Raw genomic sequence first — 15,797 nt, forward strand, 5'->3', positions numbered from 1 at the left:
AAACAACTTAAATATCTTTAGTATTAGGCTCTACTTACCACCAACTTATTTTTCAGGCTACTCGTAATGAAGACGCACTGCTAACTATAACCATGAACGTTCTTCTCGCGTGCCTCCCCGTTCTCCCATGCCGAGAGATCTTTCTTTCCAAAATATTTGTTTACTCCCTCCTGTGGCCTTCTGCTGATCTTGCTGACACCCACCTTACCCATCCCAAACCCCTCCTTCCCAGGCATTTCCCATTTACCCCCTCCCTAAGGTGACGGAGCTTGAGTGCGTCGCAAAAAAATACAGCCCCCAAAAGTAGACTGAGGCAGAGGTGAAGGCCCTTTCCCCACCCTTCTTTCTCCTGCCCCTTTCACCACTCGTTTTGCTGACCACTCTTCTTTCCTCAGGCAATCCCCATCCCACTCTTATTCACCCCGCCCACTGGGAACGTTCTCCGACTGTGAAGAAGGGCATGGTTCATCTTTACTGGCAACGGGGGCAAGTTTTTAACCGGAGAGAGGCTGAAGAAGTATCTTCCACTATCAGGGAAATGGTGTCGTGCTTATAATTGTCTCTCTTCTTCTCAGCTGATATTTTAATTGAAGTGATTTTCTTTGCCCTTTCCACACTATATTTATTAACGATTATAGCGAGACTAATTTTAGTGCTAAAACTAAGAAAATCTTTTCTCTATGTCAATGATCCTTCGCATAACTTTCAATACGGCGGAGAAAGGAACACGAAAACTAAATGAGGTGAAGGTACAGGTTTTTGCGTGTCATTTTTGGGAATTCACGCAAGTGAACCAATACTTCACACACGTTGAGAAATGATGAAACGTCTCTTGTAGGAAAACAATCAATGTGGATAATAACGTTTCTCTCTTTATTTCTCCGATAATGGAATATGCTACTCCTGTCGTTTTCTGGTTGGAACCTTGCTTCTGTCGGCATAAAAGAAGAGAGACATACTATATGAACATAGCACCTCACACCCGGTATGAAGAATATGGTCCTGATGAAGAATAAAGTCTTTCATAGCAACGTCTGCAAAGATGACGGAGCACAGTAGCCGGACGGAGAACTCAAACAGAATTTACTTCAAATATTCGCCAGAAGATAATCATATCCTTCGTAATTTATGATCGTAACTGAATCTCAATGAAAATAACTAATTGAAAAGATAGCACATTCAGCTGATAATACGGTGTAACTCGAAATATTAACTTACGAAGGTTATTTTGGAAACGGGTTAAGGCCCTCGTTTTTCTTTTTTTTCTCGTCACTGAGCGATAGATGGCGACTTAATTGGCGGTTAGGCCCTTAAAGTATGGTTACGCCGGCTGCCGCTAAAATTCCGTGGGTGTTGGAAACAAATATTTCTCTTACGCGTACTTAATAGTTGCTATTCGCTCCGAACCACAAATATATAACATTAAATTCTTATAATAAACTTTGCAATTCATTATTTGATTACGTTTTCTAAACTGGTCGGGAATTTCTTAAGCGATCGTTGATATTAAAGTATGTACAAGCTATGGGAATTTCATGGTGGTATAATTATTTAACGTCCTTTCACAGCATAAATCGATAACAAAAAGCCTTTTCTAAGAATTCTACCGTGAATAACCACCAAAAACATTTAAATAAGGCCACTAAGGACAAAAAAGGGCAAAAGAAACAAAAGCGAACATTTTTTCATGACTTATGAAAAAGGTTTGAAATTACGAAACTCGATTTTACGAAGTGCCAATTTTCCGGTCCCACTGACTTCGTATAATCGAGAGTTTACTGTAATACATAAAACTTCATTTCTATGAAAAAATTACACTATATTTTAACATGTTCGCGGCTATTGTGAAATCTTCCGTTTCTTCCCAGTGGGTGTCAATTTTCATAAAAAAATGAAATCGATCCAATCATATTTAAATTAATTAACACTTCTTTGGTATAGTGATGAATCGCAACAAATTTTGGAAAACTTAGTTACCAATACTTAGTAATTAATTAATGCCTTTTTGCATATGCAACCATATCTTATACGTATTTTCTTCAATAGATACATACCAAAACCAAAACGCAAACCTGAACGACAAGGTGCAAGCACTTACAGTGGAAGAGACTAATAGATTTGCAAGTCAGTTCATACATTCTGAAGTGATTAGGCCACGATCGAGAATGCGGAAGTGGAGAGACACAGATAAGGGTGAAATACGGAAATTCATTGCCATCCTTATTGCGATGGGTATAAACCATTTACCCAAAATGCAGCTATATTGGTCTCAGAAACCATTGTATGGAAATGACTTGATCAGGAATATCATTAGTCGAGATAGATTCGAGCTAACATTGAAATTCACGTCCGTAACAATGAAGGCCAAAACTGATAGATTCGCCGAAGTGAGACCACTTCTTTGAGCAAAATTTTAATGACCTTAACACGTTGACCACCATGCTGGTCATAATGACCGGAGTCGAGTGGATTCCATCACGCCACGCCAGTCATAGTGACCGGCCTCCGAGCGACTCTTTCAAAGTGGATTTCTGACACCACGAGTGACTGGAATCGCTTTTCAACGTATGGGCCATGACCGTTGTGCAGTCAGACAACAAATGCACTGGCGAACTTTTGATTTTTTTTTATTAATGAGGGGATACATTTTTGTTTTTTTTCCGTTTTTTTCCATTTATTTTCTTTTTATCTGTATTGCTTTTCAAACATTATCAAAACAAAGGCTACATAATATTATTAAATTATCATTAGACGTATTCAGACATATTTTGCAAGAAAATAGTTTCAAAAATTACAAATATTGGCAAAATCATCAAAACATATAGTTTTTCATGTAAGAAAGTGAACTCTTGTGATTGTTTTGAAAACGTATGAATTAATATTGATGCGTTTTATTAAAACAGTCCAGGCAGTAAAATGGTTCACCGTCACACCCGGCGCAATATGTGAACACTTTTTTGGCATTCTTTGCATTTTTGTTAGGGTCTCTAGCAGTGAGTTGGTAACACTGGCGGCAGTATTTTCTGGTTGATTGAGGGATTGGATCCAAGGCTGAGTGATGACCCAGCACGATCATGGATGTGGATATGATTCCTTGATCGCATGGCAAAAGCACATCCCCTCACTGTATTTGATGCTTAGTAACCAGAAGCAAGCAGCTCCAATGAAGGCAACTGATGTGCGGTCGCATCATATCTCTTCAAACCATAAATGGCCACAGCCTATTCAAGCCATGAATTTCTTGGAAGCTAGGACTTTTGACGGAGGCAAAAAAATGAGGGAGATGGAGAGTTTCATCCCAAATATGGAAAAAAGTAGCTTAAGTCAACTATAAAGACAATATTACACAATTTCCAGCATCAACTTATGGGCCCTATTATCAAGACTGTATTCCCACCCCAAAAATAAAATTTGTTACATCTTTCTCCAATGGCTAATGCCGAGACGAAACTCTTTCTGCAAGAGCAATGATTTTTCTATTTATAGGACTAATATCTTTCTCTAGCTCTCATATTCTTACTGTGACATTGTCATGGCATCACTTTCTGCTATGACAATACCCAGACAACGGCTCAGGATGAGTAAATAATGACATTGCAATTTTAAAATTTAACAAACTCCTAACACACCTGCATAATATGACAATCAACACTTACCAGTTAGATTCATTTTGAGGGCAAAATAATACATTCGTCATGACTGCCTTTGAGACTCCAACAGACTGGCTCATTTCTGCCTCAATATCAGCACAGCGAGTATCTAAGCTGACAGGCTAGGGAAAAAATTAAAAATTATTAAATAAAAAAGATTAATCCTTACCAGTGGACCCATACCCCTTGAGATGATGCGTTCTGACAAAAATATGCACTCTCTAGTATTACGCTCGAATTCATCAAATAAGACAAAGCAGAATGCATTTACTTTTTGCCTTTACAAAAGGTACCTCAAACAACTTGCCCAAGTTTTTCATCAGTGTGTAAAAACTATTGCTACAAAACTATTTAGTTTTCAATCTTTTAACACATTCTTCATTAGCCATAGGTATACACATTTTCCCAATATTTTCAATCTGGTAGAAGTAGCAAAAGTAATGTACATAGTCTGAGATAGCTCACTGGACATTTTCTGAACTAGGAATAACTGGGCATAGTGAGGCAATGACAGAATCGATAGGATTAATTTTCTGGCAAATGTTCAGCATTAATCAAAGTTACTTACAGAATTGAAGATGCGAAATCATGAGAGAAAGTCAAATTAGTAATACAATTGACAGGTAATCAATGTATTTAAGTAAAGGCAATCTTGTTAGGAAATGTATTTAAATTTTGATTAGGAGAGTGTAATTTTTACAGTCATTGCATTCATATTCATGTCCCATGACAATTAAGAATTGCCATGGTACTACATCTTTTTTGACGGTGTAGTTTAATTTCCATTAAATGGGGAACATAAATGTTAGTGTTGATGATGTTTTTAATTCAATAAAAATCAAGAGGAACAGTAGGAGTGAGTGATTTTTCTTATCACTCCATTCATATTGGTATCATATAAGTTGGCTATTAGGATTATCGCCTTCTTTTGCTTAAAATTATTGCTGTCTAACAGTATCGCTTTGTGTTCAACTTGGTTTTCTATATTCTATCATAGTGTAAATATCGTTCTGCGATATTAAAAAGCTTTGTTACCATGAAAGATGTATCATGTACATTTTCTAACATTCTGCTCCACAAGAAATTGATTGCGAAGTAATAATCAATGAAGAATTGCGACGATAGTGACGCAATGACAGGTTCATTTGCATTACTATTCAGGCAAATGAACACTAATCTACGTTAATCACTAAATTGAAGATACGGAAGCACGAGAGAGAAATAGTTAAGAGTAAAACTTACTGCACCGAATTCATCCTTCCTGGAGATAATTTGATCAAGAGTAGAATAACTTAACTTCGCTGATGACTGGGCACATTTCATAGAGCGAACGATGGTGACTTCTTTCCCTTTAATGTCATAGAATTGCAATCGTATTTGACCCATCACCTGCCAAAATAATTCTCACAATAATAAATTGATTCATTCACTTAAAATATCTCATAAATTTCATGATAGAAAGCCTCATACCTCTCGACTATTTGCCACCTTAGGATCGTGTATGAAGCTCGTACCACCACCATGAGGCAGCTCGCCAGTCAGGGCGAACTTCAAGGATTCGATTATAGTCTGGAAAAAACCTCTTAACTCTTAAAATATCTTAAGGGATACGATGACAGATACATAAATTGATAATAACTCACCGTCTTGCCGCAACCATTCTGTCCGAGGATCAACGTCAAAGGCGATAGGAATTTAATAGTCTGCCAATCTTCGTCTTCATTACCAAAACTGCGGACACCCAGGATTGATAGTTTTTCTACCCTCGTCATGTTGTATCAGTCTTTAATGACAAATTACATTAAGCGAGGAAAGACGACAATAAAACATGCACACACGATCACACAGTTCCCGCCTTAGCCAGTATTCGACTCAATTCGACTATAACCGCTGAGACCAGCCCGTGCGATGTTTTACGGGGCTTCCGTAAGACGCAATGACACTTTATTTAGAGAATTCTGCGCCATATCTTTCAAGAAGTTACACGTATAATCATAGAAGTATACTACTATTACAGTGGGCAGACATTTGACTTGGAGCGAGAAATCTGAATCTGACAGCGGACTCGACCGGACTCGACTTGCGATTAACTCAGGGAACTGAAATTACTGAACCAATTTTGGATCGTGGACCGCGGACCATTAAACAAAAACAGCATAAACGTGAAAAGAAGATTTGCGGCGGTTTACCAGCGGTGTTATTTGTTGGTTGAGGTTTGCATTTCAAAATGTCACGTCAAGGAACGAGATTAGATCCCAAGAAAGTTGTGAGTAAGAACGAATTAAATTCCATGTGTTTTATTATTATTTATGCAAGTAATTTGCTCTCCAATCTTGCTTTACTAGAATTCAGAGCTGTTTACGCTTACCTACGGAGCTTTGGTGTCTCAGTTGATGAAGGATTATGAAAATGTAGAAGAAGTTAATAAGCAATTAGAGCGAATGGGCTATAATATAGGCATTCGTTTAATTGAGGACTTCCTCGCGAGGACGAGTTCTGGGAGATGTTATGACTTCAGAGACACTGCCGAAAAAATTCAGGTAGATGCCATGTTATGATAAGTTTTAGCAGTACCTTGGTACTTGTGACTTGATATGTGCCTAATTCTAATTTCTGCTTACTTTTTACGCAGTTGGGATTTAGAACGTTTCTTGGGATCACCCCATCTATTTCAAACTGGAATCCTTCCGGTGACGAATTTTCTCTTATTATCGACAACAATCCACTGACTGAGTTCGTTGAGCTACCGGACCACTGCCTTAATTTAAAGTACTCAAATATTCTGACAGGAGTCATAAGGGGAGCTTGTGAAATGGTAAGCTTAGAAGATTTTTTCCTTTAAATTGATTACTTGCCGTATCAAGAGTTTCATACCAGTCCACGGTTAAAATCAAATCTGAGGTTGGTCAGGTCAAATATAGAACAGGTATGGAACTGAAGTTCTTGATATTGTGTCCCCATTTCTATACCCGTTTTCTTCTAGGGGAGGGGTATGCTTAAATAATTCGAAATTGATTTAGGCATGTAACTAGTAACTCACCAAATGAGAAGCCTTTGGAGTTCGTAATTTTTCCAACCCCTGGAATCAAACTCGAATGATCCTGAAGAAAATTGTGAGACAGTAAGAGACTTTGGTCAGGTTTTTTGGAGAATTGATTTTTTGTCTTATCTTCTTGAAAACTTCATGAAATTTCCTGTATAAAGATATGGTAAATATTTGAAAATCCAATTGCTATGCTTGTATTGAAAACTTCTGGGGATGCTGAAAGAAAAGTCTTTTGAGGTTCCTGATGCCCTTGTTGAAATCCTCTCAGAATCGACTTGTGCATAGATCCTGTTGAAAATCTTCTCATTGGGTTAGAAATATCGTGACACATTGTTAGGTTGCCTGGGGCATTTAAATGAAATTTTTGGAGGTTTCTAAATAGCTCCAAAAACCTCTCCAAATTCTCTGGGAACCTCTAGTGAACCCCTTTAATCGGGTTTCATACCAGTGTGGGAAGTCTTGGAAAATAGGTTATGGTAGGGGGAAACGCCATAGATGTAGCAACAAGATGAAAATCGAGGTTGAATTCATAGAGCATTGCTGCATTTGAGTGGTGAGGTAGGTGCTTCTGAATGGCAAGAGGTTGGGCCGTCTTAATGCTACTTGACATGGTTTGAGCTATTACTCTACTCTCTCACTCTATGGGCCGCTTATGTCCTATTTGACATTTAGCCGCACCTACAACTTCCTCTCGCTCTCCGTCCATCTTGGTTTGCTTTTAGATCCCCCTTCATCTTACTTCTTTCCTCTATTTCCAGCACATGACAAAATCATCTCATTCTTCTGCCCCTAATTTTGCCAATATTGTCATTACGATCCTGTAGATTTCTCTGATCTCCTTTTTGAATTTTCTTCTCCACCTCCCTTGTTCATAAGTGGGTCCATACGTCTTGTGTAAAATCTTATTTTTTTATGACTTTCAGTGATTTCTCCTCTTTCTTGTTTAATATCTCCATCTCTGACCCTCTTCTTTGATCTTGCCAAGGTCTTTGATTTGATCGACCATAGCATCTGCAAAATAGGATAAATGCTCTAGGTATCACTGGGGCAGTCCAGGATTGGGTCATGTCATACCAAATAAGTGACAGGCAACAAACTGTCTGTAGAACCTACTCACTTATCAAATTGATCTTCATGAAATCAACAAGGAGAGTGCCTCAAGGATCCCTCCTTGGTCCAATACTTTTCCTGCTCTTCATCAACGATCTCCCTACTCACTTGTCTCATTCTAAAACCACTTTATGCTGATGACACCTCCACCATCATTACTGCAAAAAGTGCTCAAAATATTGTTGACCGGACTAGCCTCGCAATCATGGAAATGCCTAAGTGGTGTAATATGAACAATCTGATAGTTAACAATGAGAAAACTGTCTTCCTCCAATTCCTACATAAAAACTCCTACAAAAATGATCTCATCCCTCAGGTAGACAAAATCTCTCACTCCTCTGACGTGTATACTACAAAGTTCCTTGGACTTCTAATCTCAACCAAGCTTGATTGGGCACCTCACATACAGGTTGTACTAAAAAAAATCTCCGTGGGTATATTCATGATCAGAAGGTTGTTTCTGATTGTATCATTGCATACTTTAAAAATGGTATACTACGCTAAAATCCATTCTCATATTTCTTATGGCATTCTGTTTTGGGGAAACTCACCTGTGGCTACAAGAGCTTTTTCAGCCCAAAAACAAGCTATTAAAGCTATGTACCATGTCCCTATTCGCACTCCAGGTAAAATCTTCTTTGCTAAATATAAAATCCTCACCCTTCCTTTTTTGTATATCGTTACATGTACCTGTTTTGTTAAAGCAAACCCTTCCCATTTTCTTCCAAATTCTACCTACCATGATCACCTCACCCGTTTAAGAAATAGCATCCACTTAGACTAGTATTCCAGCTCTCTCTGTCTTAAAGGTCCCAACCACTCTGCCTCGATCCTTTACAATAAAATTCCCAGAGGAATAAAAAATAGCTACTTACTTTCCATATTTAAAAAGAAACTAAAACTTCTCCTAGCTGAAAAATGTTACTACAGTGTTAATGAATATCTGGAGGATGCATTGTAAAGTAATTTCCTAGATGGCAACTAGAATGCCTATTTTTTTCCATACTTCTGTTAGTATTTTTAACCCTCTGGACTCTGTTTTAATGTTGGACCTATCATATTTAAATGATTTCAACTTTCATGTATGAATGTAATTGTTTGCAAATTTTATGTTGACTTAAGCCTTGCAGATGTGTGTACTGCCAATGGTGAAATAAATTTATTATTATAGGTTAGTATTGGGTGGATTAGTGTTTTTTATTGTCTTATTTTTGTTTCATGGTTTAGGCATTTTGAAGAGAACAGCCTATGGCTTGCGTGTATACATCTGTTCGCTAAGTTTAGCCTATTTTGTATCTCAGTTTCTTCCTTATTATTATCCAAAATAATAACTCCTAATAAAAAAGTATTTAAAGAGGCCTACTTTATCAAACTTATGTCCTACATTTGTATGGGGCCTGTATTATTTGGGATTCTTGTGAAATGCATGTACTTGGTTTTCCAAGTCATTTACTTTTAGTCTTATTGTTTCTGTTCTTCCATAAATATTTTAGTCAGGCTTGTCAGGTCTTTCAAACTTACGGCAATCATTGATGTGTCATCAGAAAAAGCCAAAACATTTATTTTAGTAAAAAAAAATTCACTAATCTTGGTCTTAAAATAAATGGTATAAGTAAAAACTTATTTATTATAGTGCAAATTCTGACACCAAGGTCTTCACCTCTTCTACTTTTTCCAGGGCTTCCTCAATCGCTAACTAATACTGCTTGGCTTTATTTCACAATATGCATAGCTGTATTTGTGCATAAAATCTCTGTATATCCTGCTTTGTCATTGATATAAAGTCACTTACATAATATGAAAATTGAAGAAAAGGCATGGTAATTGAAGTTAGGTGGTGTGAATCATGTTGTGATGCAATATATTCTCCATGGAGGTTTTCATTAAAATCCAAAATATGTCTTCACTCTTTATTTAAATATACAGAAATTTCTTGAAATTTGCTCATTTTCATCAGATTTACTACAACTGGTTATCAGCCATTTTCATGCAAATGATGACCAAACTGTCCAATCTCAGATGTGAAATTTATTTTTGGTTCAGTGGTGCTAGATTCAGTATTTTATATCCCTTTTTTATTAAATATGTATTTTATTTTTATATAGGTCCAAATGGAAGTTAGTTCTTGGTTTGTACAAGACCAATTGAAAGGTGATAACGTCACCGAGCTACGTATTAAATTTATTAAGAGACTAGAAGATGCCATCCCTGCAGGAGAAGATTAATGAATTATATGTACATTTGTATGATAACTATTCACGATGCTTTGGAAGAACATTCCAATTGTGTTGTATTTTAAGTATGATAAAAAATGTTTAATTGTTGGAGAACATAGTGTGAGTGAAATAAGTGCATGTTTTTGTTCTCAGCTTAGGGGCATGTAAAGGAGGTAACCCTGTAATTTTTGATTTTGTGTACTTTGTTCATCGTCCGTGATGATTTTGTATGGGAGACATTCAGCTATCATGTTTCTCTCTGTATTTCGTTATACTCAATAATATACTTATAATATGTTGACCAATTCTGCATTCTAATTCAATTCCTAAGAGAGTTGAGGTTTCAGATGCCCTTAGGTCTCCTGACAAGTTTTCATTACGATATAGTCTTACACGCAGTGGCGGATATACAGAGAAAATTCAAGGGGGGGTGCAAAAGACATCTTGAGTTACCTTTACTTTTATCGCAATAGAAAATAATCAAGTCACATGCAGAGCTTCAGAAATTTTAACTAAAGTGATTTAACACACATTCAAGACTATGCCATCTTATGATATAAAAAAGTTAAAATTATGGTTGTGCTATGTTTGGCAATACGGGTGGCCCCGCAAAGGGGGGGCGCGCGCCCCCCATCTGTATCCACCACTGCTTACACGTCATGTGATTGGGATCCAAATTCAAGTTTTCACTCATTGGTGAATTTATCAATCTCTCATATGCTTTGGATAAAAAGTTTGTGTAGTTAAAGAAACATCAAGGTTGGCAGAAGCACTTCATACATTTTTCCTGGGAAAAAGTTCCCTTGGATCAGGAATCGAACAGCTTTGGACCTTTGGCTTTTTTTTGGGCCTCTGTGCAGCCAGTATGCTATCCAGATTCCTATGCATATCTACTAAGGCACATTACCTAAAGCCTAACATCCAGTGCTATGAGTTTTCGTAAATTGCCATGGGAGTCGAGGTATATATTTGGATAGCATATTGAATTGTGTCATTGCCTGGAAAACCAACTATATATTGTAACGGTTCGAACCGCGAGAGCCGCCCGCTCGCCTCCCGTTCGATCTCCACCAGACATGTGAACATAAATTCCCCAATCCCCAAAATAAAATAATGCCCCTACTTTGGCTTACCTTTTCAGGGCCCCAAATCAGGTGCCCCACTCGAACACACCCACGCGCACACTCACTTACAATGGACTGAAGGCTCTTGTGGCAATGGCAAATAATAGCAAAATTCCATAAAATCCTTTTTACAATTGATTTTAATGAACTAAATTGCATCGATCCAAAATTTTACACATGAAAAAAAATACCCCAATCACAAATAACAACTCTTCGTCGATAGTTCAACAGCGTCACCTCCGACATGAAATTTAACCACACGTCTTCTCCTTCAAAATACCAATAGCACTTCACCAATAATTATTACACAAAACAATTATCTTTCCCAATGACAAATTCACTAATTCGCATTGGTCAATGAACAAATATGATGGTGTTAAGTGAAACTCACAAGAGTTGCGTTTCATGGCAATTATGAAATCAAAATAAGTTAGTTCAAATGGCCACCCGTCTCAAATCAGGGCTCAACGATAAGCCAAGTAACTACTGAAGATTCATAATTATTGCTCAATCTTCTCAACGCGAGCACCCAAATCTTGCAGGGCCGTGACGGAAAGACTAGTCGTTCGCCCGTCATTTACGGAGTGAAGGTAAACAGCGAATTCACTAGGGCCTTCAATGGAGAGTTCACTAGGAACACTTTTGGAGGGGGGCAATCTGGATTGCAAAGGAATTTTTTCTTTTTTTAGGGCGTCGGGAAATTGGAAGCTTACGTCCTTCCTTGATTTCCAAGCCACCCCTCGCCAGGCGTCCATGCACATGAAACTCCTTCCACCTGCCGAAGTTTGGGCTGCGACTGCCTGTCACTGCACTAACACAATTCAACTCGATAAGCGAGAGCGCGAGAGAGAGAGCGAGATCTGGTGTCTCCGCTTTTATCTCTTCTCCTCTACCCATGATCACCTCTGAATCACCCACTAACGCCCTCTTTCAAACAATTTATAGGCGGGTTTTTGAATGCTTTCCGGGAGAGAACCATTGCGTCGCCTCTCCCGGAAATCCCACTTAACACTTTTTCACTTTTGTAACACCCTTAACAAATGAAAATTAACATTAGGAACAAATCTGGAACTGGATTGAAATAATCCACATTTGCACCCAAGAGCGGCTTAAGTCCTGGTATGGGTTTCTCACTGGTGGTGGCTTCTAGGAAGCCTATTTACCCCTGATTGCCACCCTTGATGAACTGTAAAGGCACTCCACAACTAGCACCTTGGGACTTGGTACATTACCTTTAGAATCCAGGAACCCAATTGTATTGTCGTCTGCACAGTGCTGCGGCACTGCCATTTTCCATGGTTTGATACCTAGTCCACCAGAATTTTTTCATATGGCAATTAATGTGCATTTTACTGCTGTCCACATTGCTGTAATGCAATGATCCTCTGATGCACTTGAGGTTATATAATCACACCTTTTCTAGACAGCACAGACAATACTTCACATTAACACAGCCCCCTGGGAACCCTCAAGAACTTAATACATTCACTCCTGCTTCAGTCATAACGACCAAAATCTGTGCTTTACCTTCACGATATTATGGTTGTTATGACTGAAGGATGAGTCACTTTTTGGCTTCTCAAAGCATGCCACTGATCACAGCTACTTTGGTGCCATGTATGTGATGCGACTGACATAGCGCACGTTGGTGAATGCACAAAAAAACTCTCAGATAATTTAATTTTTATTTTTTTCTGGAAAAACTTGATATTTGCATTCAAATCATCCATTATAAAGCAACAATGAGGCTATACAAGTCAAAATACTTGGGTAAAATCTGATATAAATGGAAAAATATTATGAATAAACATTAAAATTTCTGTGTTTGTAAAATAATTTATGCACATAAATGGTTGTTTAGGGCATCCTGAGCAAAAGTTAAATTTTTTCCACTTTTCTTCATTCTTTTAAACCCTTTTACCCTTTATGCTCTGCCTTCTCATGGTAACCTGAGTAACTTTTTCTGACTTTCACAGTTCTCCTTTTTTATTCTTAGCTCATAGCAGGATCTACGTCACTTTTTCCTCTGCTGGTGTCTCCTCTTTCTCCTCAATAATAATAATAATAATAGTTTTATTGGACATTAAACAAATTAGAATTTGCAATAGTCTTCGTCATACACATAGGAAATATCAATACACAAAATACATATGGCAAAATCGATTGGATTATGCATCAAGAAAGGACATTACAATTTCACTTTCGAAAAATTCATTAATGGAGTAAAAGGCTTTTTTCAATAGCCAGTCATGAATAACTTTTTTGAACTTTGTCACACTTACAACTTTAGCTTCTGGGGGCAATCTGTTAAAAAAACGAATTTTTAGTACATCAAATGTATTGCTGTTTTTGCTTAACCTACAATAGGGAACGTCTAGGGTGTCGCTATTCCTTGTATAATGATTGTGGAAATTAGACCTTTTTTCCAAAGAGCCCAGATTATCTTTGACATTGCACAGGGATTTATATATATACAAGCCGTACAGAGTCATAATCCCAAGCTTGGAGAAGATAGGCTTGCAGTGATCCCTTGGTTGAGAAAATGATATTATCCTTACTGCCTTCTTTTGCATTTTAAATAAATTATTGGCGGATGGTGAATGGCCCCAAAGTTCAATACCATAATTAATATGGCAATGAAACAAAGCAAAGTATATATTTGTAAGGTACTCTTTAGGTATCAAGTATACAAGTTTACGTAGCATATAAACTGCCTTGGACAATTTACTAAGAGTGCCTACAGTATGTGGCTCCCAAGTCAGTTTTTGGTCGAGTTCAAATACTAATAATTTAATGGTGGTCTGGGGATTATCAGAAGTGCTCAAAGAGAAGACGAGTGACTGGGTTTTATCATTGTTCAGAACCAGACCGTTCGCAGAAAACCAGTTTGAGGCTTCAGTAAAAAACAAGTTAGTCGTAGTGCTTGTATTAGTCAGGTGATTAGACTTGTGAATAAAAGTAGTGTCGTCTGCATAGAGTATGGACTTGCATGAGACGTTACGGGGTAAGTCATTGATTATAATAAGGAATAGAAGAGGCCCAAGGACTGAGCCTTGAGGAACTCCATAATTTAAATTCTGGGGTGAAGAAAGGTTATTATTGATGAAAACACACTGGGATCGATTGGTGAGATAGGATTCGAAGAGTTGTAGTTCAAGATTATTGAAACCATAATAATGAAGTTTTTGAAGAAGAATCGGATGAGAAACGCAGTCAAATGCTTTAGATAGGTCGCAGGCAGTTAGAGAAATGGAGGATTTACTTGAAAAAGCATTTAGAATTTCATCAATGGCGGACTTAACAGCTGAGGTGGTGGAAAACCCTTTGCGAAATCCAAATTGCGATGGAGAAAATAAGTTGTTAACTTCAAAGTGTTCGTATACCCGAATCTTAATGGCCTTTTCGAAAATTTTTCCAAAAACTGGTATTATAGAGATTGGCCTATAGTTAGAAGGTAAGGTTTTATCACCTTTTTTATAAATAGGTATTGTTTTTGAAATTTTCAAAGCATTAGGAAATATGCCTGATTGAAAACATGAGTTCAGGATTAAAGCCAGCGGTTCATCAATAGTATTTGCCAGATGTTTGATTAAATTTACTGATATTCCATAAACATCCGTGCACTTTGAACATTTTAAATTTTTGATGATTTGACGAATCTCATATTCTGTAACCAACTTCCATTTGAAGGGGGATGTGATTGTTTGAGATTTATGGAGAAGAGGCAAGGCCTGGTTTGAAGCCAGATCAAGATTTGACACGAGGTCGGCTATTGAGTTGATGTAATAGTTATTCCTCCTCAGCCAGGGCCGGATTTAAGATATGGGTGGGCTGGGGCCCATTTTGGTGGGAGGACAGGAGGCCCACGGTTTCAAGTTGTTGCAATTTGTAATGTAAAAACAGGAATTTTAATGTACCTCCATATTGGGGAAAGGCTTATGCTTGGTGGGTGGCCCAGGGCATGGGCCCCCAGACCCGGCCCTGTCCTTAGCCAATCTCAAATAATGTATTTGCGGAAATAAACTGTACCCATTTTATTCCCTTTATATTCTTTGTATTTTACATATATTGGTATTTATCGTGGATGTTTATAATTTTAACTCCATAGCCAACTTTCTGTTCCACTTAGAAATTTTCTGCCGCAGGGAATGTGTTTAAGGCTACAGAAAAAATGTTTGCATCAGTAATCTAAAACTGTTCTCGAAAGATCTGAGGTTTTCCCGGCATATGATGATATTGAAGTTGTTTCAGGTTCCCCACTGGGTGAGGTTCTTCATCCATTGTCATCAGCCCTGATGACGATGGACGACACGGCAATTGAAATGTCGGCAGAGATGAAGAACCTCACCTGGTGGTAAACCCAAAACAACTTCAACATAAAACTGTTCTCATTTAGGTGTTTCTGTGGATGCTTTTCAGCATCACTGACTGGGATAGATTTTAGCATCTGCTACATAAACAGCATGTTTGGGCAGTGGCAGATCCATGAGCTGTCTACCCTTCCCCTCTGATTCTAAACCACAACTGTTACTCGACAGGGATATCTGTATAATCAGGGAATTTTGCCCCTGGTGTCAGTAATAATTCATGTCATGACAGCCAAATCACTAGAACTGTGTAGCAGTCGTCCAGCTGTGAGTATGCATCCCTA

General features: G+C 37.9%; 2 protein-coding genes across 2 annotated transcripts in view; one reads left to right on the top strand and one right to left on the bottom strand.

Moving 5' to 3' along the window:
• The window catches only part of LOC124160243 (DNA repair protein RAD50), a 63,456-nt gene extending 58,028 nt beyond the window's left edge, over positions 1-5,428 (bottom strand). Inside the window, exons 1-4 of the mRNA XM_046536056.1 lie at positions 5,294-5,428; positions 5,121-5,219; positions 4,893-5,039; positions 3,657-3,772 (exon numbers count right to left, since the gene is read on the bottom strand). Coding sequence (XP_046392012.1) covers positions 3,657-3,772; positions 4,893-5,039; positions 5,121-5,219; positions 5,294-5,422 — 491 coding nt within the window. The 5' untranslated portion in view covers positions 5,423-5,428. The remainder of the gene's footprint in view (positions 1-3,656; positions 3,773-4,892; positions 5,040-5,120; positions 5,220-5,293) is intronic.
• A 379-nt stretch (positions 5,429-5,807) lies between these two features.
• LOC124160244 (trafficking protein particle complex subunit 3) lies at positions 5,808-10,327 on the top strand. The gene is made up of 4 exons (XM_046536058.1): positions 5,808-5,916; positions 5,996-6,190; positions 6,283-6,465; positions 9,912-10,327. The coding sequence occupies exons 1-4, from the start codon at positions 5,878-5,880 to the stop codon at positions 10,029-10,031; spliced, it is 537 nt and encodes a 178-aa protein (XP_046392014.1). The 5' UTR covers positions 5,808-5,877; the 3' UTR covers positions 10,032-10,327.
• The last annotated feature ends 5,470 nt before the right edge of the window (positions 10,328-15,797 follow it).

This window comes from Ischnura elegans, chromosome 6, assembly GCF_921293095.1.
Source record: "Ischnura elegans chromosome 6, ioIscEleg1.1, whole genome shotgun sequence".
In the NCBI taxonomy this organism is placed as follows: domain Eukaryota; kingdom Metazoa; phylum Arthropoda; class Insecta; order Odonata; family Coenagrionidae; genus Ischnura; species Ischnura elegans.